This window comes from Salvelinus namaycush, chromosome 5 (assembly GCF_016432855.1).
Source record: "Salvelinus namaycush isolate Seneca chromosome 5, SaNama_1.0, whole genome shotgun sequence".
Classification (NCBI taxonomy): domain Eukaryota; kingdom Metazoa; phylum Chordata; class Actinopteri; order Salmoniformes; family Salmonidae; genus Salvelinus; species Salvelinus namaycush.
The window spans coordinates 30,395,515-30,414,060 of NC_052311.1; the positions used below are offsets into that span (position 1 = coordinate 30,395,515).

General features: G+C 44.3%; 1 protein-coding gene across 1 annotated transcript in view; it reads right to left on the bottom strand.

Annotated features, from left to right (window-relative positions):
* dock2 (dedicator of cytokinesis 2) overlaps positions 1 to 18,546 on the bottom strand; it is a 73,028-nt gene that overhangs the window by 22,126 nt on the left and 32,356 nt on the right. Inside the window, exons 2-10 of the mRNA XM_038993939.1 lie at positions 7,600 to 7,698; positions 7,204 to 7,298; positions 3,584 to 3,662; positions 3,244 to 3,344; positions 3,091 to 3,149; positions 2,808 to 2,956; positions 2,605 to 2,690; positions 2,240 to 2,396; positions 935 to 975 (exon numbers count right to left, since the gene is read on the bottom strand). Of these exons, the coding sequence (XP_038849867.1) occupies positions 935 to 975; positions 2,240 to 2,396; positions 2,605 to 2,690; positions 2,808 to 2,956; positions 3,091 to 3,149; positions 3,244 to 3,344; positions 3,584 to 3,662; positions 7,204 to 7,298; positions 7,600 to 7,698 (866 nt within the window). The remainder of the gene's footprint in view (positions 1 to 934; positions 976 to 2,239; positions 2,397 to 2,604; positions 2,691 to 2,807; positions 2,957 to 3,090; positions 3,150 to 3,243; positions 3,345 to 3,583; positions 3,663 to 7,203; positions 7,299 to 7,599; positions 7,699 to 18,546) is intronic.

Sequence of the window (18,546 nt, forward strand, 5' to 3'; positions counted from 1 at the left end):
ATCAATTTTAGAATAAGGCTGTAATGTAAACAAAATGTTTTAAAGGGAAGGGGTCTGAATACTTTCCGAATGCACAGTACATTCCTCCTTTTGGAATATGCCTTCCTCTTTATCATCTCCTCTTACTTTCTGTCTCTCTCTGTCCTTTACTTTCTGTCTCTCTCTGTCCTTCACTTTCTGTCTCTCTCTGTCCTTCACTTTCTCTCAATCTCTCCCATCTCCCCTCACTCTCCCTCCATCCCTCTTTCAGTTCAATACCCCTCACACTCCCTCTTTCCATCTTTCTCTTTCTCCATCTCTCTCTCTCTCTATCCCTATCTCTCTCTCGCTCTCTTTTTCTCTTTCTCTCTCGCTCTCTACCTCCATCCCTCCACCCCTCTCCTCCCCCTCTTTCTCTCTCCCCCCCTCTCTCTCACGCTCCCTCTCTCCATCCCTCCCTTTCTCTCCATCCCTGTCTCTCTCTCCTAAAATGAGTGCACATGTTGCTGTGAGTGGAGGGCCTGATCCTCTGGATTTTGACATTAATTCAGCAGGATTGAGATAATCCCTTGTCAGATTATGCACACACACACACACACACACACACACACACACACACACACACACACACACACACACACACACACACACACACACACACACACACACACACACACACACACACACACACACACACACACACACACACACACACACACACACGGTCACATTCTAGCCCTCACCCAGTGAGTAATCCACTGTTATACACAGTCCAACCAGCTCATGTAGCCTGCCCAGTCCAACACCACGGAGAGTCATACATATACAGAGACACTCTATACCCAAACTCCCTAACGTTTTAAATACATATGAAAGTAGAGTGGTTGTGTAACTAGAGTTATGAAACATATTTACAATTGAAATGACAACATGTTATTGTTGCATAAAGTGTCACCTGATGTACATCCCTTCACGGTTGATGTCCTTGTAGAAATTCTGCAAAACAACGGAGAGGAGTGTGAGACTTTGCTTGTTAGCGTGGATATGTGTGTGGGGATAAACAGAGAGGGTGTGTGTGTGTGTGTGTCTCATCACCAGCACACACACACACACACACGACGCCACATTTCTTCTCTGGTGCTCACTTACTGAGAATAACACTCAAGGCAGAACACACACATCTCCAACGTACATCCCCATCTAAAACACTCTATAATCTCTGCATCCCACTGATGTCAGAAGGGCTATATAAAGTATCAAACTCCGCAGAAAGATCATTCATCATTTAGAGTCAGTAGCATAAGCTAACGATGTATGCAGCTAGCATGCATGTCTGAGTGATCCAGATGCAGCCCGAGGATCTGTGTGTTAGCTAAAGCATGCTAATGTCAGTTAGCCTGAGCTAGCGAAGATTGGCTTTCATATTGCATAGCATGCTAACGTCGTTAGCCTGAGGTAGGGATGATTAGCTCGCATATTGCATAGCATGCTAATGTCAGTTAGCCTGAGGTAAGGATGATTAGCTTGCATATTGCATAGCATGCTAATGTGAGTTAGCATGAGGTAAGGATGATTAGCTTGCGTATAGCATAGCATGCTAATGTTAGTTAGCCTGAGGTAAGGATATTTAGCTCTCAAAACAGCACGTAATGAAAAGGAATGGCTAATGCATAGCCACAGGGGTTCTGAATAGGCCTAACTGTGCTTTACAGCTGTGTTACTGACAGACAGACAGCCCTGTGTGACTGCTATAGTGTCACAGTATAATACAGTAACAGAACAACGCCAGGCTAGTAATGCTTCTGAGACCCATCTTATCTTTTATTGATCTGGGATACTATATCTAGTCTAACAGATGCTGTTACTGGATGTTGTAGAATACGAAGGTTCCAATGTATTAATCTTTTCAGAATGTATTAGAATGTGGTCATAATTAGTTGGATGTTATTTAGTGGCTGGTGATGCCATGGTAACGGCTACACGGCGGGCACTGCTGATTGGCATGGAATGATTGTCAGATGATATATAGATCAACAGGTTGGTTTATTGTTGGGGAGAAGGGTGTAGTTTTGTGCTGAAAGTGAAACTGCAACTCAAGGTTGATTTGCGTGAGGCGGGACAGGCTGGTGGCACATGAAACATGAAGGTGTGTGTACAGCAGTTGACGCAACAACGTGCTAATCGTTGCGAAACCAGATATGCTGATGAAAGATGTAGCATTCTGCCCAATGTGGATATTCCTGTCGTGGGCGGGGCGTACCAGGAGATTGACAGTGCAGCTCATGCGGTTGTTGCGGCTGTCGTCGCTCATCACCGTGCGGTAGTCAAGGAGACGCACCAGGAGTCCCTTCACCAAGTCAACGAAGTGCTCGACCTCTGGCCTTAACAAGGGATGCTCCACAACACACTCCAACAGTCTGACACACACACACACACACACACACACACACACACACACACACACACACACACACACACACACACACACACACACACACACACACACACACACACACACACACACACACACACACACGTAAGCCAGAAAGCATGAGTGCTTGATAGAGTATAAGTTAACAGATATTGCCTGTGATATGGATATTGATATTAATTAAAGACACCCACATGGTTTCCAGTAGCTCCATGTATCTCTCATCTCCTCCTCCTCCCTCCACCTCATGATCCAGCTTCAGAATGATCTCATTTTCAAACTACAGACAGAGGGAGAGAAGCGATAGAGAATGGGTAAGCCTCTCGGAAGCTGTTAAAGTCTGTGTGTGTGTGTGCATGCATGTGTGTGTGGTTATGTGTGTGTGCCACTGTCACACCTTTTGGAAGTGCGTGGAGAGTTTGTGTTCACACTGCATCATGTCGAAGAAGATGGGGATGGTGGCTCGTCTCAGCTCTTCCTCAGGAATCAGAGTCATCTCCAGGATAGGACCCACCATCCCAGGGATAAAACAGATCTTATTCCCACCTACACACACACACACACACACACACACACACACACACACACACACACACACACACACACACAGTCTCAGAGTCTATAACACCCACATGCATACATTCGCACGCAAACACACACACACACACACACACACTTACCCAGTTTGTACCACATGTCCCGTGTGGCAAAACCGATGAGTCTCCTCATGTCTCCATACCTGAAGATAAAAATAAATCAGCTTTGCTTTAGTACATTACTCGTTAACATTGCCAGAGGACAAACAAAAGAGAAATTGTATAAATTGAATTCACTTTGCCAGGATCTTGTTCCTCTTGGTTGGAGAGAAGTGCTGCAGTTGCAATGACTCTTGGGTAATGAATGCCACAGCCAAATGGAAGTAATTATTCCACAACTACAGAGAGAGGAGAGGGATCAAAATAATGAGAATGTGTGAGAGAGAGGAGGGAGGGAGGGAGGGAGGGAGGGAGGGAGGGAGGGAGGGAGGGAGGGAGGGAGAGAGAGAGAGAGAGAGAGAGAGAGAGAGAGAGAGAGAGAATAAGAGAATGAGAGAATGAGTGTGAAGTGTTCACTTTCATCATTTTCACACATGCAAACACAAAAACACACACATACACATACACACACACTGACCTGCACTTCAAAGTCATTGTTGTTGAGGAATTTGAGGTTCATGGTGTCAGCGTAGGTGTTGATGGCTCTGAGGAACACCCTGACAGAGACACAGCGCACAGTTTATGAGATGACAGCATGATATCCATCTCTACCTTTATATCGTATCAATACTGACATTGACATGATGTCAACAATAAATGTTAACTGTATTGATATGTTATCAGTATTCATGCCATCTGATATCTATATCAATTGGACCTGATACGAAATATGAATGTAAATGATATCAATAATACAATATTGACACAGTATCCAAGCTATATGGATATCCATATAGCTGAAGCAGGTACTGCTAATACATGAGTAATTATAAAAATAATAAAAATTGTTACGTAAAGGGACTAAACAATTTTACCATATTTCAATGTATCTAAGTTTAGAAAGTTCAAGTAAACTAGTTGACTATCTTCCCTTGCCTTTCTCTGTCAAGCACAATCTATCTTTTTGATCCTGTAAAAGAACTGATTGCTCCCTCTATCAGACCTCTCTATCGTTTCTCTCTAGGAAACACTCTATCTCTTCATCCTGCCCTTATTAACCCGTGTCCACTCATCCTTATCTTCTCTCTCTCCATCTATCTCTTCCTCTTGTTCGCTCTCTCCCACCTTCTCTTTATCTCTCTCTCTCTCGCCCTCTCTCTGCACTGTGCTATCGGACATATCCTTGGCCTGTGGAAATCTCTCTGCCTCGCTCAAACCCCCACCCCCCCCATCTGTATCTCAGGGCTAGTATCATGGTGTGTTGTCTAAGGCCTTGTCTGGTCTCATAGGATAAACAGTCCCTTACAGCCTAGGGACATGACAAATCCTGTAGAAGCTACAGTCCACAACAACAACACATCTGCTCACTGTGGACCAAATGTAACAGAAAGGAAAATCAGTTGCATTTGAGACTTTTTTGAGGAAATATCTTAAAACGTTGGTCCAGCGACCCCTGTTGTTAGTGAGACAACGTCGGCCTCCAGATCAGATACAACAGGCGACACGAGGCAAGACAAGATAAAAAAACTAGCCAGTTTTAGAATGTTGTGTTGTACAACAGCTGACTAAAGACAAGGCATTTAGATCAAGGAGACTAGACTAGGCATGCGAGTGAGACAGTTTCCACGGTAACGGGGAATCTTTACATTGACGTGATGAAACTTTGAAACATAGCTGCCACTGCTCGTAGCAACGTGTTGCAGCAAACGATTGTCATGAAACACATGCACCAGAAACAGGGTACACTTTGTGTGACTGTGCAGCAAAATAGCTAGCTACAGTAGCTCTCTTCTTGGCTAGCTAACTAGCTGCTTGGCTGAACACAGAACGTTAGCGTAACGGTCTCTGACTGGCTAAATGGGTCCGTCTCGATCACAAGACCTTAGCTAAAGGTTTTACATGCCGAATCTTGGAATCTCCGGTTGACGAACATGAGATGTTCTAAAACTAGACTGTTCAGATCAAACTAACTTTGTTCTAAAACTCCTGATGACCGTTGTGTCTCATCTTATGTATCTGAACTGGGATTTAGGATGTAAATCCCAGTTCTGCCCTCTCCCACCTATGTGAGACTGCTGTTCATTGACTACAGCTCAGCATTCAACAGCATAGTGCCCTCCAAGCTCAGCACTAAGCTCAGGATCCTGGGACTTAACACCTCGCTCTGCAACTAGATCCTGGACTTTCTGACGTGCTGCCCCCAGGTGGTGAGGGTAGGCAACAACACATCCGCCATGCTGACACTCAACACGGGGGGCCCTCAGGGGTGCGTGTTTAGTCCCCTCCTGTACTCCCTGATCAGCCACGACTGCAACACCATCATTAAGTTTACTGATGACACGACGGTGGTAGGCCTGATAACCGTCGACGATGAAACAGCCTACAGGGAGGAGGTCAGTGATACCAACGTTCCCCCCAACGTCAGCAAAACAAAGGAGCTGATCATGGGCTACAGGAAAAGAGGGGGCGAGCTCGCCCCCTACCTCGCCCCCTACCTCGCCCCCTACCACATCGACGGGGCTGTAGTGGAGCTGGTCGTGAGCTTCAAGTTCCTCGGTGTCCACATCACTAAGCAATTCACATGGTCCACACACATCAACACAGTCGTGAAGAAGGCACGATAACGCCTCTTCCCCGTAAGGAGGCTGAAAAGATTGACTGGCTGCATCACCGCTTGGTATGGCAAGTGCTTGGCATCCGACCGCAAGGCTCTACAGAGGGTGGTGTGGACGGCCCTGCCATCCAGGACCTCCAAACCATATGGTATCAGAGAAAGGCACAGAAAATTGTCAAAGACCCCAGCCATTCAAGCCATAGACTGTACCCTCTGCAACCGCATGGCAAGCGGTACCAGAACGCCAAGTCTGGGACCAAAAGGCTTCCAGAACAGCTTTTAGCCCCAAGTCATAAGACTGCTGAACAGTTAGTCAAATGACTATTTGCATTGACCTTTTTTTGCACTGGCTCTCATACACTGACTCTATGTACAATCACTGGACTCTACCGACACACACACACACACACACACACACACACACACACACACACACACACACACACACACACACACACACTGACACTACCAACACACACACACACACACACACACACACACACACACACACACACACACACACACACACACACAGTACGCTCAAACACAAAAAAACACACACACACACACACACAAACACACGCATGCATATTGACACCACAGACACACACATGCACACACATACACACTCATCACATACGCTGTTGCTAATGTGTTTATTATCTATCCTGCTTGCCTAGTCACTTTTACCCATAACTACATGTACATATTACCTCAACTACCTCATACCCCTGCACATTGACGCGGTACCGGTACTCCTTGTATACAGCCTTGTTATTGTTATTTACTGTGTAACTATTTAAAAAAAAATTGTTGCTCATTTTCTTACTTTTTAACTCTGCATTGTTGGGAAAGGGCTCGTAGTAAGTCCGCATTTCACGGTAAAGTCTACTATAACTGTTGTATTTAGCCCGTGTGACAAATACATTTGATTTGACTTGATTACCATTGACCTACCGCTACTTGATTGCATCAACTTGAGCCAGCATGCGAGGGCACTAGTCTGTACCCAGCTACTTGGTCATTTGAGTCAGAGAATGGCACTCCAAGCTTTGTACTGGAACACCAAGTATCTTCCTAACACCGCAGCAATACAAATCAGAGTACACTAGAGTGTGAGAATGTTCTTATTATGTTGTTTTGATGTTCATTATCCATCTGCTTAGTGCTCCTTAGCTGTGTCTCCAGCTACTGCGCTATATTGCTCCTCTACACTACAGCTGTTTGTACAGTCTCTGTTCTGCACCACAATCACAATGTTTCCATCGTCAGAAATAAGTCGGATTTGTGAGACTACATCTGGTGAGACTACGTCTCGTGTGTGTGTGTGTGTGTGTGTGTGTGTGTGTGTGTGTGTGTGTGTGTGTGTGCGTGCGTGCGTGCGTGCGTGCGTGCGTGCGTGCGTGCGTGCGTGCGTGCGTGCGTGCGTGCGTGCGTGCGTGCGTGCGTGCGTGCGTGCGTGCGTGCGTGTGTGTGTGCAGTACCTGTTCTGCACCATGATCATGGCCATCCAGTCCGAGGGATAGACGTGCTTCCCAATCAGTTCCTTGAACAGTAGGAACGTCTCCATCAGGAAGTCCTTCAACAACACAGAGAGTGTGTGAGTGTGGATTTATGCAGGCATGCATGCGTGCTTGTGTGTGTGTGTGTGTGTGTGTGTGTGTGTGTGTGTGTGTGTGTGTGTGTGTGTGTGTGTGTGTGTGTGTGTGTGTGTGTGTGTGTGTGTGTGTGCGTGCGTGCGTGCGTGCGTGCGTGCGTGCGTGCGTGCGTGCGTGCGTGCGTGCGTGCGTGCGTGCGTGCGTGTGTGCGTGCGTGCTTGTGTACATTTGTGTGTGTGTATGTGTGTGTGTGTGCGTGCAACTGTGTGTGTGATGTCTCACCACGAGGTCGGTGGTGCCTGAGAAGGTCTCTAGGTAGCGGGAATAGTGTCTGTCATCCATCTGACTCAGAGTGGCCGTCATACAGGCCACCACCCTGGACTGAGAGAGAGAGAGAGAGAGAGAGAGAGAGAGAGAAGAAAGAAGAGGGAAAGAGAGAGAGAGGAGAAGGATGGAGAAGAAAGAAGAGAGAGAGAGATGAAAGAAGAGGGAAAGAGAGAGAGAGGAGAAAGATGGAGAAGAAAGAAGAGAGAGAGAGAGGAAAGAGAGAGGAGAGAGAAAGTAATGAATTACACATCCACTGTCAGTCAGCATTAATCATGACTTAAACATATTCCCACAAATCTAATGTAGATTGATTATATTATATCTAAATGGTCTTCATGTAAAAGCGCATTTAAAAAAATTATACTTTCATTTTCTCAATTTGAATTACATTTGACAAAAACTCATATACACGACCAAAAGTATGTAGACACCTGCTCGTCGAACATCTCATTCCAAAATCATGGAGATTAATATGGAAGTGGTCCCCCCTTTGCTGTTACAACAGCCTCCCCTCTTCTGGGAAGGCTTTCCACTAGATGTTGGAACATTGCTGGGGGACTTGATTCCATTCAGCCGCAAGAGCATTAGTGAGGTTGGGCACTGATGTTGGGCGATTAGGCCTTGGTCGCAGTCGGCGTTCCAATTCATTCCAAAGGTATTCAATGGGGTTGAGGTCAGGGCTCTGTGCAGGCCAGTCAAGTTCTTCCACACCGATCTTGACAAACCATTTCTGTATGGACCTCGCTTTGTGCATGGGGCATTGTCATGCTGAAACAGTAAAGGGCCTTCCCCAAAGTTGGAAGCACAGAATCGTCTAGAATGTCATTGTATGCTGTAGCGTTAAGATTTCCCTTCACTAGAACTAAGGGGCCTAGCCCGAATCATGAAAAAAAGCCCCAGACCATTATTCCTCCTCCACCAAACTTTACAGTTGGCACTATGCATTTGGACAGGTAACGTTTTCCTGGCATCCGTCAAACCCAAATTTGTCCGTCGTACTGCCAGATGGCGAAGCGTGATTCATCACTCCAGAGAACACGTTTCCACCGCTCCAGAGTCCTATGTCATCCATAGAACATTCTTCAAAGAGTCTTGACGCTCATCCAAGTGCTCCCAGGTGCTTTTTGGCGAGCTTGAGTCGACTTCTTGGAGAAATGGGTCCCGTTAGGTACGGCGGAAACCAAACACTGCATTCCACAGTAAGAACCTCATAGTAGCAGTGTGATGGTTTGGGGATGCTTTGCTGCCTCAGTGACTTGCCATCATTGAAGGAACCATGAATTCTGCTCTGTATCAGAGAATTCTAAAGGCGAATGTCAGGCCATTCGTCCATGAGCTGAAGCTGGAGCGCATCTAGGTCAAAAGAAATGTATGTATCCCCAAAAACAAACGCAAAGTGATATGTGGTATTGGGACTTTTAGCTGGAAGGATCAAACTAATCGAAATGATTAACAGTAACATAATTCTCCTATCTCCAATTTAAGATGGGTCTTCCCACTGGGCAAAAACTGGTTGACTCAACATTGTTTCCACGTAATTTCAACCAAATAATTCAATGTGACGACATTGAATCAACTTGGATGACTTGGATTGAGTGGATTTGCAAAAACGTCATTGGAATTTTGTATTTTTCAAACCAAACGTTTACCTTAAATCCAATGACATGGTGAATCTGTTGGTTGGTTTGAATTTCGAATTCACATTAGTTGACAACTCAACCGGATGTAAATCAAAACTAGACGCTGAACCGACGTTTGTGCGCAGCGGGTTGTTGTGATGAGGCGGCACATAAAGGGTTAAACTCTCCACACCACAATCACATCAGAGAGAGGAGAGGAGCAAGGACAGGAGAATCTTTCGGATCATCCCTCAATCACTCCTTCTTCCACCCCCATCTCGCTCTCTTCAGTCCCACTTTCCTCCTCCTCATATGTCCGTCTCTTTCCGCACCTCTAGGTCCTCCCACCCTCTTTTCTCTCTCTGTCACTGTACCATCCTGCTTTCTAGACACATCTGCTCACCTCTTCTATCCCTCGCTCTCTCTCAATTTAATTCAATTCAAGAGGCTTTACAGGCACGGGGAACATATGTTTACATTGCCAAGGCAAGTCAAATGGATAAACAAAAGTGAAAAAAACTATAAAAAGTGAACAGTAAATATTACACTCACACAAGTTCCAAAAGAATAAAAGACATTTTAAATGTCATATTATGTCTGTATATAGTGTTGTAGTTATGTGCAAGTAGTTAAAGTACAAAAGGGAAAATAAATAAATATGGATTGTATTTACAATGATTGTTCACTGCTTGCCCTTTTCTTGTGGCAACATGTCACAAATCTTGCTGCTGTGATTGCACACTGTGGTATTTCACCCAATAGATAGGGGAGTTAATCAACATTTGATTTGTTTTCTAATTCTTTGTGGGTCTGTGTAATCTGAGGGAAATATGTGTCTCTAATATGGTCATACATTTGGCAGGAGGTTAGGAAGTGCAGCTCAGTTTCCACCTCATTTTGTGGGCAGTGTGCACATAGCCTGACTTCTCTTGAGAGCCAGGTCTGCCTTTGGCGGCCTTTCTCAATAGCAAAGCTTTGCTCACTTCTCTCTCTTTCCATCTCTCTCTCAGTATACAGTGCCGGCGGAAAGTATTCAGACCCCTTGTCTTTTTTCACATTTTATTACGTTACAGCTTTATTCTAAAATTGATTAAATAGCTTTTTTCCCTCATCAATCTACACACAATACCCCAAAAACTTTTTTGGTACCCTTCCCCAGATCTGTGCATTCACACAGTCCTGTCTCTGAGCTCTACGGACAATTCATTTGACCTCATGGATAGGATTTGCTCTGTCATGCACTGTCAACTGTGAGACCTTATATAGACAGGTGTGTGCCTTTCCAAATCATGTCCAAGCAAGTTGTAGAAACATCTCAAGGATGATCAATGGAAACAGGATGCACCTGAGCTCAATTTGGAGTCTAATAGCAAAGGGTCTGAGTACTTATGTAAATAAGGTATTTCTGTTTTTTATTTTTCACACATTTGCAAAAAACTTTTTTCGCTTCTTCATTATGGGATAATGTGTGATGATTGCTGAGGATTCTTATTTATTTAATCAATTTTAGAATAAGGCTGTAACGTAACAAAATGTGGAAAAAGTCAAGGGATCTGAATACTTTATATGCTGTATATATATATATACAGTATATAAAGTATTCAGATATATATATATATATATATATATATATATATATATATATATATATATATATATATATATATATATATACCTGTCTCTATGTATCTGTCTTTATGTCTATCTCTGGTTGGTAGTGATGGAGTGAGATGGGACGGGGCCTGAAAGATGAGAGAGGGGGAGCGAAGGAGTGATAGATGATGGATGATATTTTCAGACAGAGAGATTTGAAAAAATATATATATATATTTAATGGGAATGTGTGTGTGTGTGCACTTGCACGCATGCACAAACACATACACACATATAAAACCGCGAACATACCTCAGGAGGTTGGTGGAACTTTAATTGGGGAGAACGGTCTTGTGGTAATGGCTGGAGCGGAATTGTTGTGGAATGGTATCAAATACGTCAAACACATGGTTTCCATGGTTTCCAGGTGTTTGACGCCATTCCATTTGCTCCGTTCCGGCCATTATTATGAGCCGTTCTCCCCTTAGCAGCCTCCTGCGGAACACACACACACACACACACACACACACACACACACACACACACACACACACACACACACACACACACGCAAACACATTTATATTCCACTGCTGGAAGCACATTGTTCTCTCATATCTCAGCCAGATCACTCAAGATTGACTTTGAAATTGGATGTCTGTCCATGTCCTGAGGACATCGGGAAATGCCTTCAAAAACTAGGGTGAACAGTAAACGCTTTTACCATCAAATAGGCTTGGGTTTTCCTAGGGTGTTGTAGAAGGGGGTGGTGGATGAGCGTAATCCGATGACTCTGGGCCCAAAGGTTGTTTGTTCAATGTCAGTGGTAAACACTCATTTAAAATGTTTATGTTTTAACCCTAACCCAAACCTTAATCCCATGACTACGGATCCGAAGTTCGCACATTCCATCCCAGAGGTAAACACAATTGATTATTTTATTTTTTATACCCTATCTCATACCTTAAACCTTAACGTCTAAATTTGACGTTTGGAGAAATGTGGATAAACGTACGACTCTGAAGCCAGATTGGTAAAACCGTGAGATGTTGTTGTATATCTACCCTGAAAGTGGAAACGCCTGGAGGGCTACCCTTTAGCAATCACCACAGGAGCATTGCATTCTCTCTGACATACACATATATACGCGCACGCACGCACGCACGCACGCACGCACGCACGCACGCACGCACGCACGCACGCACGCACGCACGCACGCACACACACACACACACACACACACACACACACACTGACACTACCAACACACACACACACACACACACACACACACACACACACACACACACACACACAAAGCCTAATCATCGTGACACACCCAAAAAAATGCAGGCACACATTTAGACCAGCCAGGTCACTCCAGATCCCCTGTGAAATTAGACATCCGTCGAGGTAAGCATGACGTAAGGATATGGCCACTAGGGGCAACGGTGAGCGCTAATAATAGTGTTTAACAAGATTTTTTGACTACCTCACCTCTGTAACCCACACATACAATTATCTGTAAGGTCCATCAGTCAGGCAGTGAATTTCAAACACAAATTCAACCACAAAGACCAGGGAGGTTTTCATATGCCTCGCAAAGAAGGGCACCTATTGGTAGATGGATAAAACAAAGAAAGCAGACATTGAATATCCCTTTGAGCATGGAGAAGTTATTGATTACATGCTGGATGGTGTATCAATACACCCAGTCACTACAAAGATACAGACCTCCTTCCTAACTCAGTTGCCGGAGAGGAAGGAAACCTCTCAGGGATTTCACCATGAGGCCAATGGTGACTTTAAAACAGTTACAGAGTTAAGGCTGTGATAGGATAAAACTGAGAATAATAATATTCCAAAATATTGTTTGCAACAAGGCACTAAAGTAATACTGCAAAAAATGTTTCAAAGAAATTAACTTTTTGTCCTGAGGCAAATCCAACACAGAACATCACAGAGTACCACACTTCATACATTCAAGCACGGTTATGCTTGTAATCGTTAAGGACTGGGGAGTTTTTCAGGATAAAAAATAAACGGAATGGAGTTAAGCACAGGCAAAATCCATGCGGAAAACCTGGTTCCACCAGACAATGGGAGATGAATTTACCTTTCAGCAGGACAATAACACTGGATTTGCTTACCAAGAATACAGTGAATGTTCCTAAATGGCCAAGTTACAGCTGTGAGTTAAATCTACATGAAAATCTATGGCAAGACCAGAATATCATTGTCTAGCAATGATCAAAAACCAATCTGACAGAACTTGAAGAACTTTGAAAAGAATAATGGGCAAATGTTGCACAATCCAGGTGTGTAAAGCTCTTAGAGACATACCCAGAAAGACTCCAATGGTGCATCTACAAAGTATTAACTCAGGCATGTGAATACTTATGTAAATTTGATATTTCTGTATTTAATTTTAAATACATTTGTAAAACATTTTAAAACATGTTTTTGCCTTGTCATTTGGAGGTATTGTGTGTAGATGGGTGAGAGAGAAACAAATATTTTGAATTCATGCTGTAACACAACAAAATGTGGAATAAGTCAAGCGGTATGAATAGTGTAGATAAGGCCAGCAAGATAGCTAGCTAAGGGTAGCATGCTAACTAGCTACACTGACAGCTGTCAGTTCCCTATTTGTTGATTTTTCTCCAGTCCACGTGGAAATCACCACGTCGTTCTATCTCACCCCAATTCGTGAATATGTATAAGTGGCTTGAGTCATTCTTCGGAGGTGGAACGTTAACGAGTACTTACGCTCTAGGGCAGGAATTATGTTGAAACAGGGGTGGTATCACCCACTGGTGGGGGCCTTTAACCATTCAGAATTTAATGGCTAGAAATGTGACGTTTGGACGTCTGATTCTGCAGTGAGACTGTGAGAGCGTGTTGATTCAGACACACAGACTCAGACACACAGAAAGACACACACAGACACACACATATAGAAACAGACACACACACATTCAGACACGCTGACACACACACACACACACACACACACACACACACACACACACACACACACACACACACACACACACACACACACACACACACACACACACACACACACACACACTCAGACACACAGAGACACACACACATTCAGACACACAAAAAATGCCTGCATACACACACACACACACACACACACACACACACACACACACACACACACAGAGAGAGACAGACACACACACATTCAGACACACTGACACACACACACACGCACAAATTCAGACAGCGTCTCTGTGGGTAATGTTGGTTACATAAAGCTTTAATTAGGAAGTGATATTTCAGCTCTGTGAGCAACGTGCTGCTTATCCCTCTATCTCTCCCTGGTAGAACATGACACCAGACACCCTGTCAAGATCCAACCTCTTTCATCTCTTTTCCTCGTTTCTTCCATTGCGCCACCCCTCCCCACCCCTCCTCACCCCTCCTCTGTCTGAACTGAAAAAAAGGTGTTGTGCTCTGTGTGTTTACTGTGACACTGCTGCCAACCCGAATGCTTGATGTGTCCGGCACATAAGCGCGCACGCACAAACACACGTGTACACCCACAGACAAAAAAAAAGACACAAATAAATGCCAGCACGCATTCACACACGGAACTGCAAACAACCAAACAAATCCTTTCCCAAGAGTCAACTTCAACTTCAGATAACTCAGCTCAACTTCTAGAGCTCTCTCTCTTTCTCTCTGTCCTTCTCCCTCTCCGACAGTGTTCAAGTGAGAACGGCTGATTACTAATAGGATTATCAACAGGATAAACTACATGCGCACACACACACACACACACACACACACACACACACACACACACACACACACACACACACACACACACACACACACACACACACACACACACAAACGTAACGGAGGCAGTGCGAGAGCACAAACAAACAAGTAGTGAGTTCACTACATATTGACGGTCTATCCTAGATAGAGTAGGTGGGGGAGGGGGGTTGGGGCCAGCAGTTCATTGGCTTACTTCCCTGTAATTGGTAGTCTCTGAGAAATTAACACAGTCCTCAATCTCTTTACCCACCCTCCAAAACACACACACACACACACACACACACACACACACACACACACACACACACACACACACACACACACACACACACACACACACACACACACACACACACACACACACACACACACACACACACACACACACACACACACACACACACACACACACAGCTCTAGTCCTGTCCAGGATCTTATGTAACTGCCAAGAGATTATTGAAAAAGCAGGACACAGATGCTCGGCTGGGGATTTTGCTCCCTCCTCTCTTTCTCATTCTCTTTCTCTCCATTCATCTGTCTGTCTCCATCCCCCCTTACCCCCTTTCTCTTTAATAGAACTAAAATCAAAGACAGATTTCAGCAGGACAGCAGCCAGGTCGCTCAAGATCCATTTAGAAATCCGACATCGGTCAGGAGATGTCTTCAAAACCGGCCATTAGGGTCAACGGTGAGCTCTTTTACCATCAAGTAGGCTTGGGTTTCGCTAGGGCGCTGTGAACAAGGGTGGCGGATGGGCATAAGCCACGACCCCCGGCTCCGAGGGTCGGGTGTATAATCCCAGTGTTAGTCACTTGTTTTATTTAAATAAATAACGCAACCCTATCCCGAACCTTAACCCTTAACTTAACCATTCAGGATGAAAAACTTAACCTTGGAGTTGTATTTGTTTGAATCCTATACCAAACCTTAACTCTTAACTTAACCTTTCGGAATCAGTGCCTAAACTTAACCAGCCGCAAAGCGCCGGTGACCGCAGCAGCCGCAGCAGGAAGAGCATCCCAGGTTGTCCAAAACATCAACACATTGGATGTTTAGAGCAACTTCGAAATGTCACATTTGGAGAAACGCGGATAAACGTCGGAATCTGAAGTCAAATTGGTCAAACCGTGAGTTCTCGTTGAGGACAGAACATTATTCGGCACGATTTTGTCAGGAGAGAATAACGCATCTTAAGAAAAACAGATCCACACAAACTAATACAATTGCACCTAACACCGACAGGCAGACAGACAGGCAGACAGGCAGACAGAGAAACAGACAGGAGACATGAATACAGAGACCGATGTTATTTTAGACTGACAGTCATGCACCGAGACATGCAATCAACCACACCACAGGACAGAAGAGGCCCTTCTTGTCATTAAATTATCTCTGCCACATTCTCTCTCTGCCACATTCTCTCTTTTTTCTCTCCATCACCTGAGCATTTGTTGAATGAAGGAGGAAGGGGGAGAGTTAGAGAGGGATAGCGAGAGAGAGAGAGGGTTTGAGAGGCGGGTAGGATAGGAGCAGTGTAATCAGCTGGTGTGTTTGCATGTCAGAGAGTACTGATTAGACGGATCAATGACTTCACAGCTCAACGTCTCTCCGTCGGGTACAAAGAGATCTATCAAGCCCTTTTTCTAACAACCCCGGCTAACGCCCTGAGATACTTAGCGAGGGAAGGAGGAAGGGAGTGATGGATGGGTGGGGGAGGAGAGGGGAATAAGGTAACGACAGGGAGAGAGTCTGAGATGAGAGAAATGGGAATAGAATTTAGACACATTAGCCTGACCCCTAAAATGACATCCCTCATCTCCACTCCTCCTTACCTCCTCCCTCCCTCTTTCCCTCTGTCTTCGTCTTGCAGTAATGTGCTCCTTTTCTCATCACAACATCCTCCAAATCAAATTACAGAGAGCTTAGAGAGGGAAAACACTCCTCGCCCTCCTTGCCGTGCAGGATGTGTGTGTGTGTGTGTGTTTGTCTACATGTGAGATTCATCTCGCACATAACATACAGGTGTATTGCAATTATTGTGCATTGGGGATGGTGGTGAATACATTTTTAAAAACTTTTTTTTTTATTTAACCTGGATTTTGACAGGGAAGTCATACAGAGACGAGTGTCTCTATTATATGTGAGTCCTGTATTAATACATCAAACACATACAATATACACAATTACAAAACATATTAAGAATAAACAGACACATTTATCAATGTCTCCGATCATTGCTCTGAACTGACCAAGGGGGACCAGAACATATCATTTCAGAGAGCTCTGTAAGTTGTTCCACATAAAGGGCACAAAAAAAACTAAAAGCAGCTTCATCCAACTCTGTGGAGACCGAATGGGTCTCCAGTGTTATTTTTTATTTGACTTTTATTTAACTACGCAAGTCAGTTAAGAACAAATTCTCATTTACAATGACGGCGTATCCCGGCCACAACCTAACCCGGACAACACTGGGCCAATTGTGCGCCACCCTATGGGACTCCCAATCACGGCCGGTTGCGATACAGCCTGGAATCAAACCAGGGTCTGTAGTGACGCCTCTAGCACTGAGATGCATCTCCTTAGACCGCTGCGCCACTCCAAGCTTGAGACCGGGGTTTCGTCATTCGTGAGTCTAAATTGAATGAATGACGATAGATACATAGGAAGTTTCTGCGTGAGTGCTTTACAGATGAACACAAGAAGATGCGACTCTCTCCTTACGTACCAAGACGCCCAACCCACTTCTTGATACAAAACACAATGGTGAGTTCTATAAGTATCAAGATGGAAAACAGCATCTAGTGGTTTAAGTGTAGATGCTGCTGCATGCAGATAGATAATATCACCATAATCTAAAATAGACATAAAAGTGGCCTGGACAATTTATTTTCTATGAACAAAAGTCAGACATGTAAAAGAAACCAACCTTGAACGTCAACTTCTTCACCAGCTCAGTGACATGTTTTTTAAATGACAGTTTGTCATCAAGCCAGAGACCAAAATATGTGTATAATGGAACTCGCTCAATTTGTGTACCGTTCAAACTAGTCATTACAAATTCATTTAAATCTGGGTTATGGGACCTAGAAAAAAGCATGCATTTTGTTTCGTTTGCATTTCGCACCAACTTTAGATCCAACAGTGCAGTGCTTGAAATCAGACTTCAAATATGAAAAAGCTTGGCCAACCGAAGGAGCAATTGAATACTGTATCATCTGCACAGAATGTATTACTTTTTTTTTTACAGCATTACCAATGTTATTTACATATATTGTAACACTTACACAGACACACACGCACGCAGGCGCATACACACACACACACACACACACACACACACACACACACACACACACACACACACACACACACACACACACACACACACACACACACACACACACACACACACACACACACACACACACACACAGTTATCCCCCTGCTCATCTCAGCAGAGATCAATTGAAACTCGACACAAGGTGAGTCGACAACTTTTCTGCGTCGCATACATCACCGGTTATTTTTGGCAGGGGTCAGAACATTCAGATACACACTTTATCAGGGGACATCCGAGGGAACACACACACATATTCATAACACCCCAATTTATCACTGATTATACAAGGGAGTCTCCAAAAAGAGAAAGCCGTGAATAAAGACACACACAGAAACATTCACCATTCAACAATCAGAAAAACAAGTTGACTTCTTCTCTTATGATCTCTCTTTCCTTTCCTCTCCATCCCTCGATCTCTTTCCATGTCACACGAGAGGTCCCTCTCCTCTCTCTAGTGGATAAACTACTGATGTATGCATCTCTTGTATCAAACTCTTTTCACACGCTCCCTTCACAAGTCACCTCTCTCTA